The sequence below is a fragment of the Oenanthe melanoleuca genome, chromosome Z, assembly GCF_029582105.1.
Source record: "Oenanthe melanoleuca isolate GR-GAL-2019-014 chromosome Z, OMel1.0, whole genome shotgun sequence".
Classification (NCBI taxonomy): domain Eukaryota; kingdom Metazoa; phylum Chordata; class Aves; order Passeriformes; family Muscicapidae; genus Oenanthe; species Oenanthe melanoleuca.
The window spans coordinates 7,338,333-7,363,444 of record NC_079362.1 but is presented as its reverse complement, the minus strand read 5'-3'; the positions used below and the strand labels follow the sequence as shown (position 1 = coordinate 7,363,444).

At 43.5% G+C, this 25,112-nt stretch overlaps 1 protein-coding gene across 1 annotated transcript; it reads right to left on the bottom strand.

Moving 5' to 3' along the window:
• Nucleotides 1-1,292: 1,292 nt before the first annotated feature.
• Nucleotides 1,293-24,454, bottom strand: ACOT12 (acyl-CoA thioesterase 12). The gene is made up of 15 exons (XM_056513826.1): nucleotides 24,269-24,454; nucleotides 21,663-21,732; nucleotides 18,338-18,398; nucleotides 17,273-17,374; nucleotides 15,127-15,259; nucleotides 13,147-13,297; nucleotides 10,363-10,482; nucleotides 9,612-9,762; nucleotides 8,464-8,519; nucleotides 8,046-8,106; nucleotides 6,711-6,794; nucleotides 4,818-4,951; nucleotides 3,777-3,905; nucleotides 2,694-2,820; nucleotides 1,293-1,948 (listed from the first exon to the last, which is right to left on the bottom strand). The coding sequence occupies exons 1-15, from the start codon at nucleotides 24,375-24,377 to the stop codon at nucleotides 1,814-1,816; spliced, it is 1,623 nt and encodes a 540-aa protein (XP_056369801.1). The 5' UTR covers nucleotides 24,378-24,454; the 3' UTR covers nucleotides 1,293-1,813.
• Nucleotides 24,455-25,112: the final 658 nt, after the last annotated feature.

Below are 25,112 nucleotides of genomic sequence, written 5' to 3'. Positions count from 1 at the left end.
TAAGAGGTCATGTTTTAGGTATCTTGGTGCTGCTGTGGAGGCAGATAGTGGGTGTATGTTCAATTTGCACATTTTTAAATGGGGAAGAGGAGTGGATGTGAATGAAACCAAGGATTAATTATGGAGTTTTAATTAACTATTGGATAAAAGCTCAAAGCTATCAGTTTAATGTGGACATTTTGGCAACAGACATTTATCCCAGCCTAAGAAGCATTTCTCTTTCTATCCTATGAATAAAGGAGGGGCTGATCTCCAGCTCCTGCAGAGCAGTCTGAGCTGTAACTGCTGGACAAAACTACTCGTTAGATGCACCGTCTGGTATTTCAGAGGGTGAAGTGCAGGAGGTGTTTGGAAAGCTCCTGCAGGTGTAGATCGTTCATGTGCAGTGCCTGGTGCTGGCTGTCCCCGGTGCCTGTGTGCAGAGCCAACATTAGGGGTCTCTCTTCCCCAGCGCTGGGATCTCGGGTTACCTGCGCAGCCCGGGGCTGCTCTGCCATCAGCTGCTGCCGCAGGGAGCTGGACCCTGCTCAGCTGGGAGCGGGCAAGCACCACCTTGGTGGCTTCCGTGCTCTGGAGGGGCTGCCCGTGCTCCTAGAGCGAGGTGCTGCATTTTATCCACCAGGGAAATGCTGATCCAGGTCCATCTGGGTCTGTGGTCCCTGCTGCTGAGCCAGAGGCCAGGAGCCGTGTTCCTCCCTGCATTCCTGGTGAAGCACAGCCCGGTGGAGCAGCTCAGCAGGCAGAGCTGTGCCAAACTGAGCCACAGGCCAGGGGCACCGGAGAGGTGACACCCCCAGGGCTCCCCTCGGTGCCTCCCCTGCCACACTTCTCACCTGCACACTGTGCTGGGGCTCTGCAGCCTGCAAATCCCTGCAGCAGCTCTGGTCTGGCTGCTGGGCCAGCTGAAGGTGTGTCCAGTGGGAATTGTGCAGCCCCAGGAGCTCTCACCCTGGCAGTGGTGACACTGCTGTGACATTGAGTGTGGCAGTGCTGCAGCTCTTGTGCTTTGCTCCCCTCACCCCCGGGTCCTCTCCAGGATCCAAAGGGCTCTGAACAGATCTCTGAGCTCAAACAGGAGCAGCAAACAAAGCAGACAGCCCAGCAGAGCCCCTGGAGCTGTCCCCTCCAGGGCAATGTGTTTGCTGGTGAGGAGCATCCAGGAGTTGCTGTTGTGAGTTGCTCCAGTGGCACAGGCTGGAGCTCACAGCTCTCCTGCAGGACCCACCAGCACTGCAGGGCAGCCTGCTGCACCCCCAAAATACTGTAGTGAAATCTGTAGAGAGCCTGTAACCTCAGGAACAATAATTTATTGGGAGCCACAGATAAACAGACAAGTACTAAAGCACACACTAATTGACATGGGCTGAAATCAGTTTATAAATAATGGGTGTGCAAGGACCTGCACAGCCAGGTTACAGCACTGGCAAAGCTACTTGGTAGCACTGTTTCTGCAGATTACAAGTGTTTGTTTTAAAACTGCCTGGATGCCACTCTGTTCAATGTAGCATTAAAACAGTGAAATAATCTTACGAACTACAGCTCTACTGAGCCAAGTTCTGCCTCCATTTATATAAAATTCATTAATGCAATCAGAAGCAGAATCTGTTCCTTAATCTTTTTTAAATTAAAGATTGAATTTAGAGCCTAAGGCCTAAGCTTGGTTTGATAGAAAATGCTTGCACCAGGTATTTTCAGGCTGAAGCCCAATACTGACTACATGATCTGAAGAAAGTAACCTACAGAAGAATGATCGACACCCTTGCAGGAATTTAAAGCAGAACTGCTTGATAATCTTCAGATGTCCCTTCAGAAATCAGCACTCGCTGTCTTTCAGCTCTAAGAACTTTATACATTCCATAGCAGTGTCTTCAATGGAATTTGATGAGCCAGTAAGATTTGCAGCTAAGTAAGGCATAACTCCTGATGTCACTTGATTGAAGTAACACACCTGTTTGAACAAAAGTAAATTAAAAAAAAACCTATGGATTGCAAGTTAGCCATTTTTTTGCAGAGCCTGGATGAGTACCACAGTTTTTATGGATGTGAATAGAAGCACACAGTGATTCTGAAACTGAAGGCAATAATTTTGCAAAAAGCATGCCTTTTTTACAGCACTCCAGTGATCTGGGTGTCCTCGCTGCTCTCAGATCCTCCAGCATCTGCAGGTAAATGCACAGAGCAGCGCAGCAAGAAACACTGTGTATAACATGTTAAATATGTGTGCTTTGTAACAAAGCTGTTGCCTGAAAAAAGGAACTGCAGCCACCAAGAGCTGCTGAAAGTTTTCAGAGATGTGTTTTCTTAAATGGCAAAGTTTTAGCCTTCCCTTGGCATGGGTCCAGAGATGGGAATCAGACTGTGTGATTCCTGGCATATGAAAGTTCAAGTGAGGGATTTAATTTGAACTAATTCCTTGGCCTTTGTAGTCAGTGAAAAGAGAGAGATACACCACCAGAGATCAGTACTGCACATCCTCTAGAGGACTCAGTGAATGACCTGGAGGGGCAGGGCAGCCTCCGGTGCTTGGTTTAGAGCTCGTTTCTAACAGTCAGGTTGGACGAGACAGACTCCGCGCACCCAGACTGAACTCTTTTTGGAGGGGCTTTGCTTTCCCTTTGCAGACTGTCAGCTCAGGTGAGGTGACAGCCCCAGGGCAGGGGGCACAGGGCAGGGGGCCCTGCAGGGCTACTCACGGTGCAGGAGCTGCTGCTGTTGCTGTAGATCTGGAACCCAGCACAGAGGATTTCGCTCCTGCAGAACTCCGGGCTCGGGGGCATCGCCTTGAGGGTCACCGACCTCACAGCCACGGTGTAGGGCTCCCTGCAGGGCAGGGACAAACATCACACCCTTCCTCTTGTTAGAAATGCTCAGGGAAGTGACCACAACATGCCATTTCCACAGGAGAGCAGAGGAGCTCGGGTGTGTTCAACGCTCCTGGTTCAAAGCCTGGGCTCTGCTGAGTCTCAGTGAGGCTTCAGCACAGACTCCAGTCCAGGAGACCTCTGTGGCAGACAGAGAACAATTACCCACCTTTTCTTTTTCATTTACCCTTCTCTCCTCAGCCCACCTTTACAGCATCAGGGAAAAGCCCTTACCCAGAGGGTTTATAGTGTGGCCACGGTAATAGTATCCAAACTCATTCAATCCCCTCATGGAGGGGGAAACCAGCACAGTACAGAATACTGCCTTTAGTGCTAACTTACTGAATGTGAAAAGAGAAACATGATAAAGAAAGGTGAGATACACCAAAAGATTCAATTTGCCCATGTTTCACTATGTAGGAACAAAAGGAAATCTAATAAAAAATAATAAGACTTTAAAAAGCAGGGTATGTTAAAATGAGCAAGGGACTTGGCAGAATGTACAGATACAATAAATATGTGAGGTTGCAAGCACTTCCCTGACTAAAAGCTCTGTAATTGCATGGGATGAGAGTACAAAGTCACTTCAAACAAACAAAAAACAAACTTCCAGCTGGGTGCTTCAGCCCACTGACAGGCTCTCTGGAGCATGATTTTTTTCCCTATTTGCCCATTTGAAATTCTGGCCTATTTGCCCACTCCTAAAGAGTCACTATCAAAGAATCCATACTGGCACATGCTAAAAATTTGTGACGATCTGGATTTATTTCATTGCACCTTCACACTGCAATGCAAATCAGGCATCAACAAAGGAGTCTCACTCCTTGGAAAGTAAAGTGCCATCTCTGTCAGCCGGTGGCAGATCAAGGTCACCAGACTGTGGCCATGAAATCTGGAGTTAAAATCCATACTCACTGTGGCCTGCAGGGCTGCCTTTGGGACACCAGGATCACGAAGTCTCTGGGCTGGTGGCCTGTCATGGGGGCAGAAGTGACGTGGTAGATCTTCTCCTCCTCACTCACAGCCTGCAGGACCTCGCACGTCCTGTGGAGACATTTAACAGCAGCTCCTTCAACAAACTCAGGGCAAACGGGCTCCATCCTGACACTCAACCTTTGATTTCCATGTTCCAGCAGCATGGCAGAGACTGAGAAACTCAGGTTTTCTGCAGCACCTCATCAACAGTACTTCTTTAGGTTTCATTTGTTACAAGCTGAAAATTCAGTAGAGTTTGCAGATTTTCAAATATCCCTAACGTTCCACTCCCACCCTCTGGTAGAAATCTTTCAGGATGGAATAACTAAGTGAAAATGCTTCACCAAATCAAGTTAGTATAATTTCAATTCAGCTGTCTCTAATGACTACTCTACACCATACAATGTACATAAAAAACCTCAAAGACTTTTCAGAGCCATTCAAAAAACGGTTTCCAATCATACAGGCTTTCAAACATGTTATCTTTCTGAAAATATGCATTTTGAAGGACCTCAGTTCTTGATTTCCTGCTTTGACTGTACAGTGAAACTGTCCATCAGGGTCCCCAACAGCACAAACATGAAGGAATCCAGGCTTTCCTTAATTTTTAAAGCTAGCACACAGAATGTATCCACCTCAGTTCTTACTTTTAACTTTCTTTTTTACTTGTTTGGGGTTTTGTCACTTTTAACATACACATGTCTAGGATTGGAACTGTGCTAATTTAAAATAAAAATTACCTCTGTCCTGTCCCTCTTTTTTGACAGAACTGTATTTTGGAACCAGACTAACACAAACCAAATTTTTTGCTTCTACAGTAGAAGAAGCAAAACCCATACTTTGACTAATGAATGTTTGACATTCAAAAATTCTTTCAACCCTTTCTTGCTAACGGGGCAGCGAGGTGCCAGCACATGAGAAGTGTCTGTGTCAGAGGAGTGCTCAGGGGGGCTCAGAACCCCAGGGAGGGCAGGAGCTCACTGGAAGTGCCTGTCCCAGCGCTGGCGGAGGCTGAAGTCGGACAGGAGGGAGAAGGCGACGTGGGATGGGACCTTCACCTGCATCTCCACCTTGAATGACAGCACAGCACCCTCCTCGTGGGTCCAGATCTTTACCTGGGAATAACAAACAAACAAAAAAGACAGCATGTATTACAAACGAAGAATTATTACTGTAAACATTTAGACGCAGAAATGTTACATTTTTGGGAGATGAGCAGATTTTCTCAGGAGTTCCTGGGAAATGCCACATGCCTTTGTCCAGGCAAATCATCCACACCTTGGCTTAGCCCTTCTGCTCCTAGAGCAGCCCAACACTTTGCTTTCCAAAATATCTTCCTTTTTCTCCCTTGCTCTCTTCTGTGAAGCAGAGCACCCAGAACTAACTTAAAATCATAGTTTTGCATCTCTTGTCCCACACCTGTACTATCTTACCTTGATTATTTTGGGTCTATTTCTACTCATAGGCCTAAATCCAAACACAGAGAATTTAAAAGGAATAACCTGTACACAACAATGGACACACTAAAGAAGGGTTTGGCACCTCCCACAAACCCCTTACAATGGAAGAAGATGGGTACAACAGAATGTTTGGAGTTATTTTATTCCCACATTCACATGTTTTGTTGGTTCTCAAATCCTAAGAAGTTTAACAGATTTTCATTTTCAAGTGATGAAAAATTCCTAAGGTTCATCATCATTGTTGAGATTTTGTTTGGTTTGTTTGGTGGGTTTTTTTTTTTGCTGCATCAAAAATGAACAATCTTTTGGTTATGCTGCACTTCTGCAACAACAGAGATTTTGTCTTTCTCTGGATTGGATTCTCTCCTCTATCTTGGAAGAGGAAATAAACACCAACACAATCCAGCAAGCACCTTGCTGAAGTAAAGTTTGGTATAAAATTAAATGCTTAAGAGCTTTAAAAAGCATCTACAGGAGGCCTGCATCAATATCCCTCTATGGCACAGAACAGAAATCACTTTGTTCTAGCAGTCTTCTAGATTTGAGAAATCACAAAACAAAGCAGGAGGTGCAGCTGTCAAAACACCTCTCTGCTAAGTGAGCATTGGCAAGGCTGGATTATCTCTACAGCCTTACAGGTCTTGTGGTTTTGTGTCAAAGGCATCAGAGTGCCATTTTTTACCTTCAAAAACTGTTAGTCAGCTTGGGGTCATTCCAGCTGCAGGGAAAAAGGAACAAATCCTCTGCACTTCAGGGTCATTCCCCCTTGTGCTGTCCCCCTCCAGGCTTCCTGTAATCCCCCTTTAGGTACTTCTCTTCCTCAGGATGAACAACCCCAGTTGTTCTCTCTGCTTGTCTCCCCCAGCTGGTTCCAGCTTGCTTTTCCCAACACCAGTGTTGTCTGTTGTTTATTTGGCATAGCAGTGTTCACTGAAAGTCTTTTAACTACTGGAACAACCTACACAAGGCACTGGCAGTTTTGCCATCACTGGAATTCCTTATGATTTGTATCTGCTCTTACTCAAGTATCTTACTGTCTACATGCAAGACTCACTAAGCAATGTTTCATGGCCTGTGATGCACAGGAGGTCACAATAAAATAATGCAAAAGTCTTTTATTGTCCCAAAATACCTCTGGATTAACATGATCTTGAGGTAAACTGGCAGTCACCACCCACATTTCAGAAACAGCCTTGGCAGATGCCTGATGTCTCTCCACTGTGCGGAAAACATGCACTGCAACAGGGTTAACACCAGGTGTTCCCTTGACTTTCTTCTGCTTTTCCTAGCAGCATCTTCCTCTGCTGGAACTGGTTTACACAAGTTTCCTCACTGATTTTGGGCTTATAACACCAATTCACGATCAGAGAAGTGCTTTGCTTTTGGATTTCTCTAATTTATTTTCTGCACTTACATTATCCAGAGTCTTGGTTATGTCCCACCCTGGTTTTCTTGCCAGGTGTGTCAGTGCAGCTATGTTGCTGTAACTCAAATATGCCTGAAAAACAAGACACATGTCTGAAAATGGAGGGGTAAAAGTATACATTTCACTGAACATTGCAGAAATGAGCTGTTCTTTTTTCTATCATTATGCTTCAACTGAAAACAAATGTTTATTTTCCTTACAAGTGAACACACACTTCAGTAGTTTCTGAATTAAAACACTTCTAGTGGCTTCCTGATGCACTCAATGGCTGTTGGCAAAACAATCTTAATTAAAGGACAACAAAACACTATTTTCAGCTTTTCCAGTTATAAAGCTGTGAGGAACAACTTTGACCACCAGGGAGACAATACAGATAACCTCTCAGACCACTGAAATAATGGTTTTGTCCATCTTCCTCTTAAGTAATTAGAATCTGCTCGAAAATTAACCTCTTATTTGCTACCAAGCTGGGTCCATCTTGGCAATTACTTTACACAGCAGGCTCACAGCAAAGAAACTGCAAATATATCCATTCTTTATGCTTGGCTACAGTGGATGGAGTTCTCATTTAACCACTCTATAAAGAGAATACAGTCTTTACTGACAGGTTTTGATTTCACAGAAAATAAATCTTAATCAAGCCATTCTTATTGTTGTGTGCATATTTACATATGTTGTTTTGCAGAAAAAAAAAAAAAAGCTGCTTTGGCCACAAAAACTGGCCATTAAAACAACATTTAGCTTATCTATAAATCCACCGAAATTCAGGTTCAACACCATTCACTGCAAGACACAGACACAGCCAATGGTCCATCCTGTCCAAACCAGAGACACTTGGTGAGGGAATCTGGGAATGAAATGTGATTTCACCTCTCTTTCCACAGAAACAAAGTTTTAGGGTTTCATCTCCCTGTTGCTATCTACCTCCCACTTATAGCACTTACTAGATGGCTTCCTCACTGCAAATTTTCAGACATTCCATGGCTGGATAAAGACAAAGAACAAAACCCCAAACTACTTCCTCTGCAGAATTCAGCTTTTATAACAGCCGGGGACACTGAGGTATAAATCTGCTTGAGGAACCACTTGCATGCACCTGTATTAAAGACATTATTTTATTATTTGTATTGAACTTACTCTTACATCAGTAGTGAATCATATACCCTTTTTTAGAAGAGAAATTTCACCGTGTTACACATTCATCCATTCCTAACAACTACCATAACACTTCAGAGGTTCAACCTGTACTGCCACAGCCTGAACAGCTGTTTCACACACCCCCAAAAGTGCACAAATACAGCTCTTCATGCACCTACAGATTACCTGGTTGCTTGTCTCCCAGGCATCAGAGGGCTTGTCTCCTTTAGCAGATAGCATGCATTTTCTAAAACATAATTAAAAACAGACATAGTAGCAAAAATTGGTTCTTTATACATCTGTGTATGCTAGGAAAAATCACTTTCTATAGGCTTAAGTGTCTTCTAAATACAGGTACTTTATCAATTTTTGGCTTGCAATAACTGCTTTTTCTTTCTGAGAGACAGTGAAACAAAATAACCTCCGGAGCAAAATAATTTTGAGACAAGTAGTTTCTAGTAATTTCAGTGCCACTGAAACAAAATTATTTGTAAATGTAAGCCATATAAGAGTCATATATATGTTACGGAGAGTTCAATTACTTCATTTAGAGGATGATAAAATTAAGTTTTCAAATCAGGATCTGCCAGTGGCCCAGCTGTACCTGGTGAGTCGAATCCTCCTGCGGGCAATAGCTCCGTGGTACCTCCTCACACCATCCTGCATGAAAAGTGAACCAGACAGCAACACATAATTTTAGAGCAAAAAAGACAACTAAAAATTATTTATTACAGATGGGCAAAGGCCAGAGCAGTAATACAAGCAAATAATGTTTGGTGCAATGGCCTTTCCACAGGCTAACCCAAGTAAACTGGTGGTTTACTTTATGCCTTAGCAATATCGTCTGAAATTTGAAAAAAACCAATGTGATAGAGGAGTTGTATTACTGTAGCATCCTCCTAGTGCTTTTTGGTTCTGAAGGAGTGGCAGCTGGCCAGTGCACCACACACATTCAGCTCTCTATAAATGTGCCACCCACCAAATAAACTGTTAGCCCAATTTATCATCCTCTGATGTTCAAAGTACAAAGGAAAATTTTATTTTTCAACGTCAGTTTCTCCTCTTGGGACAGCCTGCAAAGGGCAGTAGTGAAACTTAGTGCCCCAGTGAGTACTTAAGACACCTTGATTTCTTTGTCTAGTTCCCATCCTATAAAAAGCAAGGTCCCTGATGTTAAAACATAATTTCATTTCTGCGTACACTGGCTCTCTAAAATTCTTGTAACTGGAGCAGGAAAATTAGTGACAGGTGTCACCACAGCAAATAATTCAACAATAGTGTTCAAAGTGTTTCAAGTGTTTCATGAACCACTTTCAGGGAAACACAAACTGAGATCTCCATGTCAAAGAACTGAAAAGCCCACCCACATAATGGCATTTGATTCACACAGACTTCTTTATTCACTCTATTCCTCATCTTTGTTAAGAGTTTACAAAAATAGCTATTCACTGAATACTTATACATTTCATCTACAGTCAGTGGAACTTACACAAGATCTAGACAAGTGGAAAACTCTCTAAACACATCAGCTTGCTCTTCTCTGCCCATCAACCACAGAATCTCTAGTCATGAGGACTCTCCACTGAGCCTCTCAGTTTTGGAAGACTGAAGCTAACAATAACAAACCTCTCACTCGAGGGCAAACACTTCATTTGGAGCTCTCCTCTCCTGCCAGAAGACGCACTGCAGTGCCCTGCTTGGTCCTTGCTTCCCCAGGAAGGCTGTGGTGACCACCCTGCTCTGAGAGCTCACCTGTGTCGTGGGCTTGACCCTGGGGAAGGTGAGCAGCTCTCCTTTGTCATTCACAGCACTAAAAATGAGGAATGCACTGTTGATGTGCCGTGGCTGGTCCTTGATCCACTCCTCACAGTTGTAAGCCTCAACACGAACACCAACCTCCACACTGAAAGGGAAGATCAGGTAAATCACTGAACTCTACAGGTGATGCAGAAGCAGAAGAGACATGCTGAAAAGGACTGCAGTGCCTCCAGGTGTGCAGGAATCCTGACTCAAACATCTTCTGTAGCACAGCAAATCAGTTACTCAGTCTGGACAGACACACTTCTGAATAAAATAAACAATGGCAGTAGATAAACAGCATTAGCAAAAACGAGCAATAAATAGAGCCCAGATCTGTCAGCAAATGCCCAGATGGGAGGATCCTGGCAAGAAGCTGGCATCTTCTGAAAAATCAGATTTCTGGGAGCAACTCAGCCCTTGAAAATCCCTGTATTTCAGAGGAACATTTATTGTCTACATTTGCAGGAGTGGGATTTGGTGATAAATCTTTAAACTAGAAGTCAGAGAATATTTTTTTTTTTTAAACTTCCACTGATAAAAGTGAAACAAAGAAAAGGCACATGCATGCAGTTAGAGATACATCCCTGAAAGTCACACCTGAAAAATAATTAATTCAGTAATGAAAATCCTACTGATGAAACCTGAAACACAGAGTGTAGGCTGGTGCTGGAGATGCCAAGGGAGACAAGATGAGGAGCTTTACCTGTTGTGGAAAGTGTTGTTGACAATGGCATTGAAGACCAGGCGGTCACCCACGAAGGATGGCCCCCAGAATTTGAACATGTTAACAGACTTCAGGATGGGGTGTGAGCAACAGAGGCGGCTGAAACAGAAAGCCAGAGAGAGAGACCAAATCACACAGCTGTGCTAAAAGCACAGCCAGGGTGCCTGACTACAGAAATGGGGTTTGCAGGACCTGGAAGGTCTCTAAATTGCACAGATCTACCCCATGTTAGCATGTTCAGCTCCAAGAGCATGGAACTCGAGCTTCAGCCTTCATAATACCACTTATGTCATGCTGTTTCATTTCCAACACATTTTACAAACATCAATTAATTCTCACTGCTTGAGACTGCCCTCTCTTAAAGCCAGACCATGAATCCCTTACCTACCACTTACCTCATGGTTTCATTAATTTCTGTAGGGCTGCATGGGGAGCAGGCTCCTGAACAATGTAAAAATGCCAGACCTTAAAGCCTTTATACAATTAAAGGAAACCTGAGCAGAAAAGCTGAAAACCAAGGACAGTGTCCAAGCAATGCCATGCCAGTTTATTTAGTCTTAATATCTGTACTTTTTGCTTGTTTTAAGATGCTCTCTGCTAGTGTGATATGAAATGGGAATTAAAAAAACTCTCAGCTATCAGATGCAGTCTGTGCAAATAGAATCTCATTTCCAAGCTCTCTGGAGCAGGCAAAAATCAAGATTCTTCATCAGTTCTGCATGCAGTTAAAGCCCCTCACTTTCTACTGGGATGTCTGCATCACAGGAAGAGGGGACAATATACAACACATACATTTATTTTTAGCCTCTGAAGCAACACACTGCTCTCAGTAAGGAGCCCATGTGAACATCTAGGATAGATTGTTCCACGGTGAAGTTTTCTAAATTTGAAAATACAGTTTTGTAGCACTCCTAGCTTTTAACTCAACTGCACTTTGAAAACTAATGTACCGGTATTGTTAAATGCACACAATTATCTGCAGCTAATTAACTGACTGGTACATCTCTTCAATAGTCTAATACATTTGAATTGCTTTGTAATTAAATTAAAATAATTTGTTCTTCTGATTTAAAATGCTAAGCGTTGATTTTATTTACAATGTTCACTCTAAAGATGCAAACACAATAAGGATGAGGAGAGGAACAAACCAGAAATCAGGCTTAAATATTCATTTCTTCCTGGAAAAGTACACCCTGAATGCTTGTATTGCAAATGTAAGGAATAAAAAAAGTATACATCAAGTTCAGGTTAATATTACTAATATTCAAATAGTATTATTGCTATGTGCAAGATTTTCATGTATTGGCCAGCCAAAAAAAGGCAGTGGGGACAAGAGAAGGAGAGTGAGTAACCTTTAAAATGCCTGTAGAGATTTATTTTTCCAGGGTTATCCCTCCTCTTCCGTTCCTCCACCACAGCCTGTGGCCACAGAAACTCTTACCTGGCACCTTCAAAGGTGGGGTCTAACTCTGAGTGGCCTCACAAAGGGTTCACAGTGAGAGTAGTTACTTCTCAAGCAAAAACTACAACATCTCTGTTTTCAACCAGTCTGACACCAGCTATTATTCCTGAAATTTTCAACATGAGTAATAATGTCTGACATTAATTAGTTCAAAGACAACTTGTTCGATACTCCATTTGCTGATGTTCCTCTTCCTTTTTAAAATCTAAATGTGCCTCACATTAGGTAAAACTTATCAGATGAAAACAAGTAAATATTCTAAGTCATATTATGGCAAAAATCTGCAACAGTCCCTTCAAGCCACTGGAATTGCACACAGGGGTAAGGTCAGTGCACTCTGTTGTTACTAAAACAAGTTGTTTATCCAACCACTACAGAAAATCTGTTGTTATCAGTACAACCACTGGCTACAAATCAAAACCATATGAATAATGAATGGAGAAGTCATTTAATTATTAAAGATAAAAAGGGAGAACATCTCTAACGTCCCTGCAGTGAATTAGGTCACTTGGTATGCAAGGAGAATTCAGAGTGAAACTTGAGTGCTGCTTACAAAGAAGCTTTGTACAGTGTCCAGGAACAGGAAGGGAGACAAACAACAGTTTGACTCCAGGGAAGAGGAATCAAATGATTATGTGCCTGGGTCACACTGACAAGCAGCATCACAAAACATACTTTGTTCTTTTTACCTGAAGATTCTAAAGCTCTTTAAACTGCTAAAATTGTTGCAAGCCATAGGACGTGCAACTCAGGGGCACGGAAAGGTCAAGTGACTTGCTGAGGGTTATGCATCCATTCTGTGCACACACCAACAAAACAAAACCTGTTTATGTGGATCCTCTTTCTCTGACTGATTTTTCTTCTGGCATCATGAATATCTGCAGACTAAGTTCTAGAAGGCTGCTTATTTTTGGATGTCACTTGATACAGGGTCAGTATTGGTTTTACCCTGATTAAACAACTAACTTTGTTTTTAAAACACTGCACCAAGCACAAGGAGGGCAGGTGTCTGTTCCTGTATCCAGTGCTGGCTTTCTGCAAAGATTCCCAGGAAGGTATGACAGCCTCTTCTGCCTGAGGGTCTCTATGTGGAACAGAATAATGCCTGACTCTCAGTGGCATGGCATGCTGTGGGAGATGTACCACATAAATAGTTCAAAGGCCTCGTGTAACGTGAGGAGGAAGAAAAGTCACAAGGGCCTGGGTCTATATTCCTCATAAAATAAATCCCTGTGAAACCTTTAACATTAAAAGCACGTCCATTTAGAACCACATGCAGAGACAATGCTGTAGGGAAGTACCTTGCTGAAATGCTTGCCACTGTCTGCATCCAAGCCATGATCTGGCCACCAAAAGTGTTTCCATGATGGTTTGCATGAGGAGGCAGGACAAGCTCAGTGCTCTGTATGTGAGTATGTTCAGTTGAAACGGCATCCTTCTCTTCACAAGTATCTGAAATACAGCACCAATGTATCAATGAATGCTTTCAGATTAAAAAAAAAGCCCAGTGAAGTGAGCAGTTTGCTTCAGACTTGGTGAAAAGAAGAAAACAGAAAGGCACAGAAGAGCCTTGTGGTTTGCAAAGGAAGCAGCAAGAGGCTGAACATTTGCTCTGTTCTCCAGGAGCTGCTGCTGCTGCCAGCCCTCAGTGCATGCCCACATCCCAGTGTCAGGGGCAGTTCCTGTCCTGTGTCCCTGTGTCCCTCTGTCAGGAGCAGCTCCTGTGTCCCATGTCCCTGTGTCAGGGTCAGCAGCAGCCAAAGCCCCAGTGTGTGCTGTTCAGGGTGTTCAGGGCTGCCAGCACAGCCCCATCAGGAGCTGTCAGAGCAGCTCAACACCGACCCAAATGTCTGTCAAAGGCTTTGCACTGTGTGTGATGGGTACCTGTACAGATATGCTTAATTAAGGTTAGAGCAGGACGTGATTATTTCACCTTGCTACAAATCTTGTGATTGCCTGAGACAACACCAAACAGAGGGGACAAATGAGGATCTGGACCAGTGATCACCTTGTAGTACCTGAGCATTTCTGATGTCACTTTCAAGGGTTTAGCCATGCATCCTCACTCTAATCTCAATTCTTTTCAGTGATGTTTCTCAGCAAAAGATTTAGGCATGAGATAAAACCAAGTAATTCTAAAAGTGGCTATCTGTGCTAGGTACTTTTGACTTATGCCATAATTAACTAACTTGGTGGTTATGTAAGTGTGTGGAGACATATGACTAACCTGTACTTTGGACCCACTTGCTCCCTAAGAACCACTTGTCAAATAAACCTCACTTTCAGGGTATGATTTGTACACATGTTGCTACCTAGCAGCCTTTACACACAATGTTCTCTCCTTCTTCTCCCACTCTGCTTGTTCTGTCTCCTTAAGGAGGTGAGTTAGTGCTACAATAATATCCTTCAAAGAAGTTTCCAGGAAAGGCAGTGGAGACAAAACCCATCGACCTCTGATTTGTCACTCAAGTTATTAAACTCTACCCTGTGAGACAGTTACCATGAAGACAAATAGCTTGTTTTCTTGTACCAAACAAGACTCTTCAGTTCTGTGAAGTCTTACTAAATTGTTAAGGCTTGATCTTTGTTTATAACAGGTTTAATCTCTCCTCAGTAACGACACATAATGCCTGTAATTTATACATGGAGCTACAGCTCAGATTTTCCAAATACCAGCATATTTTCTTAACTGCTCTGAGTAATTTCTGTTGTGTGGGAACAGAACAACTTTTGAGCACAACTTTCTTTAAGAACAGAAATTACTACCATAAATAAGGAACAACCTGTTTCTTTGCTCAGCTTTTCTAACTTTTTTACCTGTTTTGACCTCCATATAATGAAACTTCTGCTTGTTGGGAATCATCTTGGGGCATAAACATAGCTCTTACTTTGCTTTCTGCAAAGACATGGCCATAAGCCTGAGTGAATTTCATGCTTCTGTCTACATCACAACTGGTGTCACAGAAGTTCACTGCTGTAATGCAGAGCTCTGTGTGACCTGTGAAACCTCACACACAGAACTTTCCTGAAGATTTGCATTTCACATTTATATAATGATTATATTGGCCTTCAACCCTGCACTTTTAAATCTGTAATTTCTGAGAGACAAAGACATACCATTCTATTAGAATAACTGCCTAACATACCTCTAACCACAAATCTGGCACAGACATTTCTACCTCACACAACCCCAGGGAGATGTTTTATCTGCGTTCTTTCTTCCTTCCTTCCAGCTGCCCATAAGTGTTTGTTCCACCTTCTGTGGTGAGTACAGAAATCACCTTCCTTATTGCTCTCCTGCATTAGCTTCTGAAAGACCTGGACATAGCCCAGGCGGATTCTTCTCCTCTCAATAGCCAGGCTGTGCTCCAGGTGATCTTCTGCAGACAGCAGCTCCACAGGTTTTAACTCAACCTGTGCAAATGGAGAAGAAAACAGCACAACAGTTCTGAATTTCACAATCCTAACGAAGTGCACTTTGAACTTAAAATGGCATCAGCATTTTCTACAACTTTTTTGCTATCAGTTGTCCAAGATGACAAGCTTATCAATACAACAAGCACAGAGTCTAAAGCTCAAGAGATTCTGTGTGATCCTTTCAGAATTATTATTTATTAAAACTCAGTGACAATCTGCTTTCAGCTTTTAAATACAAACATCAATGAGAGAACACAGTGTTCATTTAAGAAAAATGAACACTAAGACAGTTCTCATTTAAGGAAAATTAAAACAAGAAGACAGGAAAAGATGAACTTAATATAAATGTTTGAGGATGGAATTTTTGAACCAGAAAAATAATTCAGTTGACTGGTCAGTGGTGTCAGTGCAAATTCCTGTATATGTCAGTTCAATGACAAATTGCATCCAAACTTGTACTAGCTTAAGAAAATTACTACATTTGGATAATTATAGCACAGGTGTCACTGAGCAATCAATTGTCAGATTTGTCTAGAAGGCCTAGCCTCAGAAATGTTAAAATACTGCATGAAGCAGTGCACCACAGACAAATTCAACATTTTGTGTCTTGCAGTGTTTCCACTGATGTTTCTCAACTTTTGACTCTTCCCTATAAACCTATTGCAGATTCATTGCCTCATTTCTAGTCCTTTCCAAGAGCTTCCTAGATTTTCCCAGATGGCCCAGTTAAAAAAGTAAGATGGAAGGTATATTGAGATTCTCTCTGTACAGTTTTAGAAACAGTTGTTCGGAAAAGTGGATTTGAAAAAAATTATTCTTCAATGTCTCTGAGTCTTCAGTTTGTGATGGAATTTGAACTGAACTCTCAAACTCCCTCTGGGACATTCCTGTCTTAAGCCTAATCTTAGTTAATCATCACCAATTTAATCCCAAATTAATCTCCCCAGAAATGTGGGCAAAAGGTAAACAGGTTGATGTTATGAGTATGATATCAAACAAACAATTCTTACTTGATACTATTTTAGTGCTGTTAGGGTAGCAATTTAGCCATTGGCCATTCAGAGACAAGAGCTGGGCTTTAGTTTTAGTAAACTGCTCCAGTCTGCTTCTTCTCCAAACTGTGCCATATCCTCACAGAGGAGAAAGCAGTAGTGATTGGATGTATTAATTACTCATGGGATGACTCTGCCAGTCTCTAGTGGATGTTTAGCAGCCAGATGTGCTGTCATTAACAGTGACAGTGAGACAGGAGAGTCAGATCCATGATGCTAGTCACAATCAAAAAAGTAGGATTTCACATGTAAAAGAGTTTATTAAGAGAGTCTGAGGAGTGTTTGGCCTTCCTTACAAGAAAATTTAAAAGGACTGTGCCTTCCTGGCACAGTGATGTGAAGGCCAATGGTACTGTGACTGATTTCCAAACACCTCCAGAGACCCAAACACTGGGGAGAAGAAACAGCCCTGGCGTGAAAACTAATCAACATAAATGGCTTCCAATTTAGATTGGAAGTGAGCTTAAAAATAATGTATTCTGTCTGAACAACCTCCTCAAGAGGGGAAGTGAAGGATAAAAAATCCCACCCTGCAATCAACTTCTGAAAAGAAGAGAGACTCACAAGGATCTCTCTTCCACTGCTTGCCCCTGTCAATATTGCAGCCCTCACAAAGACCCCACTTCTGTAATGAACAAAAGTGCAAAAGGAAATGGAAATGGAAATAATACTAATAATACTAATAATACTAATAATACTAATACTAATACTACTAATAATAATAATGGTAATGATGATGCAATATTAATAGCAATAACAACAACAACCTAATCATTTCACAGCAATGAACTGGGAAAAAAAAACCCCAAAATTCTGTCTTATAAAGTCTGCACTTCATGCTTTTTTCCTGTCACTGATCAGAATAAACAGTGTTTCTGCTGTGTGTCACAACTGGAAAAGTTAGGTTATTTCACAGAAACTCAGACACTCGAAGCTTAGGAGAAAACAGGAAAAATACCTTTCCAGCACCAACTGGTTTGGCCACATATGTTGCATATGCCACACTCACAATCTTTTCAGCATTAGTCAAAACATCTTGTACTGTCACCTTGATGCCAACCTACAAGGAAGAAGGTGGTGGAGGAAGGAGACAAAAAAGGTGTTTACATCATTGTCAACTGATTTGAGACAAAACAGTGCAGCTTTTTTCAGACCCTTACACCTAAAAGGACAAAAGGTAAAAAATCTTCTCTAATCACTGATACATCTCTGGTCATCATATTAACTCAGCTCTGAAAGGTTCTTTAATACAGCAACTTTTATGTTTGTTTAGCATCACTTACAGGGTAAAATTACAAAACTTAGATGTAATTTTATGGATATTTCCTTCCATTTACTTCTGTGGCATTTGGAATCCCCATCTGAATCACTTTCTAAGATCTGTACATGCAAAAAAAGTGTGTTTAGAGGTGCAAGGCACAATGAAACACCTGAATGTGGAACACTGGATTTGATCTTGTGGCATAGGCCTGACATACATCAAAATTCTGATTTTTCCTAATTTTCAGAAACTTTTGGAATACATTACCTGGGAGATGTTTACTCCATTAACAATAATGGGAATTGGACACAGACACAATGCACAAAAAAGCACCCCCAAAGTTCAGTTCTCATTTGAAGTGACTGGGCAAGGCATTGCATACTTACTACAGTATGAAGATTAAGATAATGTGACTCCTGAGATACACACATTTGTATCAGAAGTTTTAAAAATGCTTTGAACTCCACCTGTTCAGTGGATCTGGCCTGGACCAATACCTCGTGGACCAACACCACCTACCCTATCATGCCTACTACACCTGCCAAAGGCTGTAATTTTTTGGGCCCAGTTGCTACTTTGACATGGATTATTTTATGGGAAACACACAACTGTAACACCCTGAAAGCAGTGCCATTAGGCAGTGTTATTGTTCAGATATCTGCAAATATCTGCAATAAATAAAGACCCAAGCTGTGTGTGGGCTATTCCCACCTCTGCTCTACTCCTTAAATATCTTTAGAAAAAAGAGTGATGATCTCTTACCTCCATGCTAGTTTTGAATGCTCTGTTCACCTTTGTTCTGATGGCAATAATTTGTCCAACCCTGTTAAGAAGAGTAAGACCTTATAGCATGCCAACATGCAGCTTTGTAAGGGCCTGAATCTGCCTCTCTGTGTACTCCTAGAAGCAGTGAATAATCTCATTAATCAGACTGTGTCTTCACACTGCACTGAAAATTCACTGAAAGAAAGTGAATTTTTCACTGTTTTCAGTTTAACACTGTTATTCACCAGTCAGAATTACAGCCGCTTAGAGATCTGCATAACCTTAATGGCAACATTCCTTCTCTCTGCTGGTGTCTGTGACAGCAGGTGTGCTCCAGGTACACCCAGAAATTTTGGCTTTTGCTCAAAAGCACATCCTGCACCAAAACACGGAGTACATCTGCAAAAGGACTGAGATACTCCACATGCACCTCTGGCCCACAGGTATGTGCAAATGAGGAGATAGCCCCAGGACAAAAAGTGCTCTTGGACATCTTTAAAGGATGGGAAAGAGTTTGTGTTCCAAGTCTTGGCCAAGAACAGGACTACCTGTCCCTTCTGTGCTAACATCATGCCTCTGAAAACTACTCTTCCCCATTTGCCCACACAAAATATCTAAACAGAATTTTTACTTTATTATCTATTGTGATTTTGTTATATTATGTACTATTTTTATTGCATTATTTATTTTCATTACATTATTTATTTTATTATTTATTATATTTAAATTAGCTTTATTATATAATCAAAACAAATTTAAATGATTATATATTTTCTCTCCTTCTTGAATTCCTAAATGCTCCATGCTGATAACAGGAGCAAATTTTGTTTCCAAACCCCTCAAATCCCAACCCTAAGCTGTGCTGAGAGGGTGTAAGGAAGGCAGCTTGCCCTCAAGTTTTCCCATTGAGCAGGAAGTAAAAGGACACAATGTGCAGGGTGTCAGGCCACTGCCTCCAGGGAATTCAAACTGAGCTACAAATGCTAAAAAGCAGTCCTGGGGCAAGCAAAGTGGAGCTAATTACAGCCAAGACTGAAGTAAAATTTAACTCAGAGCACTTGGGTACTGACAAAACACTTTTAGCAAAGGATTTTGCACAGTTTTTCCCCTAGTTTATTTTTTAAATAATAATAATAATAATAATAATAATGATAATGATAATGATAATGATAATGATAATGATAATAATAATAATAATAATAATAATAATAATAATAATAATAATAATAATAATAATAATAATAATAACAACTTCCTAATTTAGATGAATGAAGTTTTGACATTTAAAGGTAAAGGCTTACTTAAATTGCTTATTCCACTGAAGAACCAGAATGGGAAATAGGAAACAGGAAACCTGCTCCTTCACAGGACCTGAGAGGAACAACAAACTACTCGACAATTTTCTCTTTCCTGTTCATACCTAAGAACAGAAGTGGAATCCTTTGGGTAGTAGGGCAGGGGAAATGGTCAGTGGGAAGAACTGACCATCTGCAGGTGCACAGTTCTCCTTAGCTTCTGCAGAAGATGCTCAGAGGCAGCTTCTGCATTGTTCATTGCAAAGGAAAGGCAAAACTGTTAAGGCAATTGCCCCCAAATGCACAGCTAAGAAAGGGGAGTGCTCAGAACTACAGATATGCAGGCACAGAAGTCACACAGCACCACACTTCCACTTAAAACTGTCAGAAACTTGATGAATGGAACTGTCAGAAAGAACTGATTGTGATTCACATACAGAACACTAATAAAATCTAAATAAATGTAATTTAAAATCAGATGTAATTGAAAATCAGTACCACTGAACTGCTGTGCTTTACAAGAAAAGGAAGAGGTTATCATGGTACAAAACTAAGTTTTGAACTATATAGATTTGTGACAATTTCTGTTTACATCTCAGCTCAAATAAGCACAGCAGACTTAATCCTTGCAGAAGATTTAGTAATCTATTTTAGGTAAATAAACTTTACAGTAAGTCACTTAAAAACCATCTTATTAATTTACCAGAGAGAGCAGCAAGAACTCTTATTTATGCAAGATTAATTAAATCTGGCAAAATTTAGGAAATTGCACAGTAAGCTATACGAAGGACGTTAGGGATGACCTGAGAGAGAAAAATAATTTCTTAAATTATTTCTTTCACAGTTACAAGATTTGTCCCCAAAATTATTGTTACAAATTGAACATTGGTATTACAAGTGAAAGAGGAACTAGGAATATTTGGAAACAAATTTGGAAGGAAAAGTATTTTCATGATATTCCAGAAGCACTGTTCTGCCCTCAAGAAACAAGACAGAAAAGTGCTCTGAAGATACTCAGTCTGAACTATTACACCTGAAAGGGAAACGTTGCCCTGACTTTGATTAGTTTTCCCAGGCAGGATTTTTTTTAAGGACAAAGCTAAAAACATAGAGCAATTCCAGGCAGGACAAACACTTCAATATTATGAAACAGACCAACAAATTCTCTTTTGAGTTCTAGATCCAGTAGAATCACATTCTCTTTGTCACTGGTTCTAGTTCCTACTCTAACGGACAGTCTGAACAGTCTCAAGTCAAGTGGGTGCTTATTTCACACTCATGCCATGAACAGGTTTAAACTGACAAATTAAGCTGTGCCTCTGGCAGCCAGTGCTGCTTTGTTCACAGCCACAGTAACTGCATGTGCACTGCTCTGTGCTGCCAGGGCTATCCCATCTAACCACTCATTAATTCCCAGACTGCACCGTGCACAACCACACAAAACCCATAGGGTCATGGCTTTAGGTTTCTGTAAAGACACAGTTTAGGAATAAAGGTCTTATTTTCTCCTACAGTGTCTTTTATCCCACTGAAAAGTATGAAAAATGGTTAAAACAAATTCAGTCCTGTGTTATCTTGTAAACCCAGTCGATTCAATGCTCAGTGAATGTAAAACATTCCTCTTTTTTTCTAAAAGAGCTGAAAGAAAAAGATACTAAGAAATTGACCAAATGAGAACTTGCAACAATAAAAACATTAATAACAGTAAGTTTTATAGGTGTGTATTCGTTATTTAAGAGAGATAATCAATGGACTGCAGCCATTCACTAGAGCCAGCGAGCACTGGGCCATCAGTTTGTCACCAGGCATCTCGATTGCCAAGTCCAGGTAACAACACTTTATTTCTGCCCTCTGGAATGGATCTGCTCTCTGGGTGGGTCAGGCTATCACAAGCAGAAAAAGACAATTTTGAGACTTAGCCCTGTGACTGTGGTGAGTCCACGGGTCTGCTGTCTCCCATGTTTATCTCTGCCAAACAAGAATCTCCAGAATGAAAACATCTGACTGCTGTCAGCTGGTTTGTGTACCTGGCAGCCTCTTCAAACTGAATGTCATCCATGGACGCTGTCACGCAGGACACCCCAGCATGTTTCTCAGCTTCAAAAGAGACACAGGGGCACACAGTTACCACTCTGCACCTGCAGGGAGCTATTCACCTGTGGGCTGGTGCCTGACAGACAGGGACTGCATGCAGCAGATCCTGCTTCTTCCTGTGAACACCATAATGCAACTCTGCACTGCGCCCCTTAGGAAAAAAAAGAAGCTGAATAAGATTAAAGTTAACATTTTTTATCGTGGTTTTGTTGTAAAGGGTGATCATATTTTTGGGTAACATCATAGAGGCAAGACTAGATGATAGCAACTCTCTCACTCAGTTTGAAAACCTCTATCTAAGATCTTTTTCTAAAAATCCGCATTCTGTAAGAGAGCCCTAACAAGCATTTTGAAAGAAAGAGCCACAAAGTGTTGGCAAGCTCAAAGAAAGCTCATCATTCTCCCTCAAAACATGAGGGAGAGCATCAGCTAGGGTGATTCAGTAGGAAGTTTTATGTTAGCTGAGGATTCTGAGATACAGGAGAAAAACCTGCTTAGTAGTAGGCAAAAACATTAGGTTATTAGTTCATTCACAAAACTGGACAGCAGCTAAGTATTTGTCCTTTGCACTGCACCAAAAATGGAGAAATTAAATAAAAACAAACAAAAACAAGATTTTAAAAATTCAAAACCAGAATTCATCTACTGTGAAATGTTTTTACTCAAATTTGAACTGTTGTTCATCTCCCTGGGATGCTGTGAAAAAGAAGGCACGCTTTTTGTATTAATTATGAAAGCTAATCTGGAAAAGGCATATATCTTATTTACTGTTAATATTTAATCACCTGATAGTTTTTATAGCAAGTTAATATGATATATTATTTATTTGACCATAGCACCTAGAGCTTCCAGTCAAAAGGTAGATCTCCAGTGAAGTAGGAGCTGTATAAACACAGAGAACCTCTGCTCCAAAGTCCTGAGTGACAGAGGCAAGAGAGGGAACCTGGAAAATAGCACTGTACAGCACGCAGTTCTCACTCCCAAGCAGCACCACAATTTTAATGAGCATCACAAGTGGAGCTCAGAGAAATCAGAGGTTCTATACCAATACTTGAATAGTTCCATCTGAAAATACAAGGGGAAATCGCAGTCCCTTTTCAAAAAGCACTGCTGAGAGTTAAAACACTGACGGCCTGAAACGGAATCACTCCCCCATGAACCTGAAAGAAGAGGCGCGTTCGTTCGGGGGAGCTGCGGGTCCGGGATGTCGGTGTGAGCCCCGCTCGGGCACCGCGCCGGGGACAGCCACCCAGCATCCCGGCACCCCGGCAGGAGCCTCGGAACCCCGGCAGGAGCCTCGGAACCCCGGCAGGAGCCACGGAACCCCGGCAGGAGCCTCGGAACCCCGGCAGGAGCCTCGGAACCCCGGCAGGAGCCTCGGAACCCCGGCAGGAGCCTCGGCACCCCGGCAGGAGCCTCGGAACGCCGGCAGCCCTGGGGCGAGCACCGGGAGCGCAGCTCGCTGCCAGGCTCTCGCCGTGCTTCCCCTGCCGCCCGCGCTCACAAGTCACTTCGACAAGTTAGAGAAGGGGGTTTTAGAAGTTTTCTAAGCTGGGATACAGTCAGGCGCGGAGTTGGTTGGATTTGTGACTGTTCCACAGAATCCCAAAATAGTTAGCGCTGGAAGGGTCCTGCGGAGACCATTTAGTCCATTCCCCTGCCAAGGCAGTGGCGCTTTTCCTTCTTTTTTGGCACACGTGTACCAATAGTCTTAAATTAGTTAGCAGTTTTCTTCCTTCTCTAGCTTATCTTTTCCCACCTCTTTTCTTCCCTTCTGCTGCTCCTTTTTAAAATTCTCCTGATCCTCACATTCCATCGCCTCCCTCGCTCTCCCGAGCCATCTGACGCCTCACCCTCGTGGTGCCTGCTCCTAACCGGACCCCATATCTCCCGGGCTCCTCGAGAGAGACGTGGAGCTGCTGGAGCGGGTCCAGTGAGGGCTCCGGGAATGTCTGGGGACTGGAGCATCCTCCTCACCAGGGAGCTGGGTGTGCTCAGAGGTGGGCGAGAGGTGAATGTCCTTGTACAAGTACCCTAAGAGGGTGTCAGGGCGCGGAGCAGGCTCTGCTCGGCTGCCCAGCAATGTCACATGAGGCAATGATGCCCAGGAAGCTCCACCTGGACATGGAGCTGTGTCAGGGGAGGGTCAGGCTGGATTTTGGGAGAGGTTTCTTCCCCCAAAAGGCTCGTGGGGCACTGCCCAGGCTGCCAGAGCTCCAGGAGCGCTTGGACACCGCTCCCAGGGGTGCACAGGGTGGGATTTTGGGGTGTCAGTGCAGGGCCAGGGGCTGGACTGGGGGAATCCCTGTGGGGTGTTCAGTGATTCTATGATGAAGAACTTCTTCAGCGAGCCCAGAGAGGGTGAGCAGCGGAGCTCCCCGGGCCCGTCCCAGCAGAGTCTGTACGCATCCCTGCTCTGCGGTGACCCCGAGAAGGGACAGGATGGCCCCTGCGGCCCCTTCCACCTGCCCCACTCACCCTGTGACCCGGCGCGACCTCCAAAGCCCTCCCTCCCTCCCCTGTCCCCTCCCGGCCGTACCTGCGAGGCAGGCGGCGGCGTCCATCCATCGCAGCAGCGGCCCCGCGCCCAGCTCGCCGCGGGGCCCGGCGTGGGCCGGCAGCACGGCCTGGCACATGCACACAGCCATGGGCGAGCGCTGCCCCGCTCCCGGCACCGCGACCAGCGCCGGCCGCCGCCTGCGCCTCAGCGGGGCGGGACCGGCCCGCCCGCCCCGCGCCACGGGCCGAATGGCCTCCGCGGCCTAGCGCGGGGCGGGACGGCGAGGGGAGCGGCGTGAGGGGAGAGGGGAGAGGGAGCCTGGACGGGGGAAATGGAGCCCGGCGTGAGGGGAAAGGGAGCCCGGCATAAGGGGGAAAAAGGGCTCGGGGCTCGGGGGGAGGGAGACCGGCATGAGGGGAAAGGGATCCCGGGCTGAGGGGAGAAGGGGCTCGGGATGGGGGAAATGGAGCCCGGGCTGAGGGGAGGAGGGGAGAGGGAACCCGGAATGAAGGATTAAGGGGGATTAGAAGGAAAGAGAGGAACGAGGCGTTGGGGAAAGGAGGGCCGGGATGAGGGGAGAAGGGGCCTGGGATGGGGGAAATGGAGCCCGGCATGAGGGGAAGGGGGCTCGGGGCTCGGGGATGACGGGAGAGTGAGCGCGCCATGAGGGGAGAGGGATCCCGAGATGAGGGGAAAGGGAGCCCGGGATGAAGGATTAAGGGGGATTAGAAGGAAAGAGAGGAACGAGGCTTTGGGGAAGGGAGGGCCGGGATGAGGAGAAAGGCTGTGTGAGGATGCGAGGCCGGAGGGGAGGTGCTGAGGGGAGAGCAGGCTCTGGGGCTGAGGGGATGGAGGGAGCGGCGGTGAGGGAAAAGGGATGAGA

Excerpts from the sequence above, each read along its gene's own strand:
- ACOT12 (XM_056513826.1), bottom strand. The coding sequence starts at position 24,377 with ATGGCTGTGTGCATGTGCCAGGCCGTGCTGCCGGCCCACGCCGGGCCC. Across the intron at positions 9,763-10,362 it reads AACAACACTTTCCACAACAG|TGTGGAGGTTGGTGTTCGTG; the intron begins GTAAAGCTCCTC and ends CTTCCCTTTCAG. Across the intron at positions 6,795-8,045 it reads CCTGGGAGACAAGCAACCAG|GCATATTTGAGTTACAGCAA; the intron begins GTAATCTGTAGG and ends CTTGTTTTTCAG.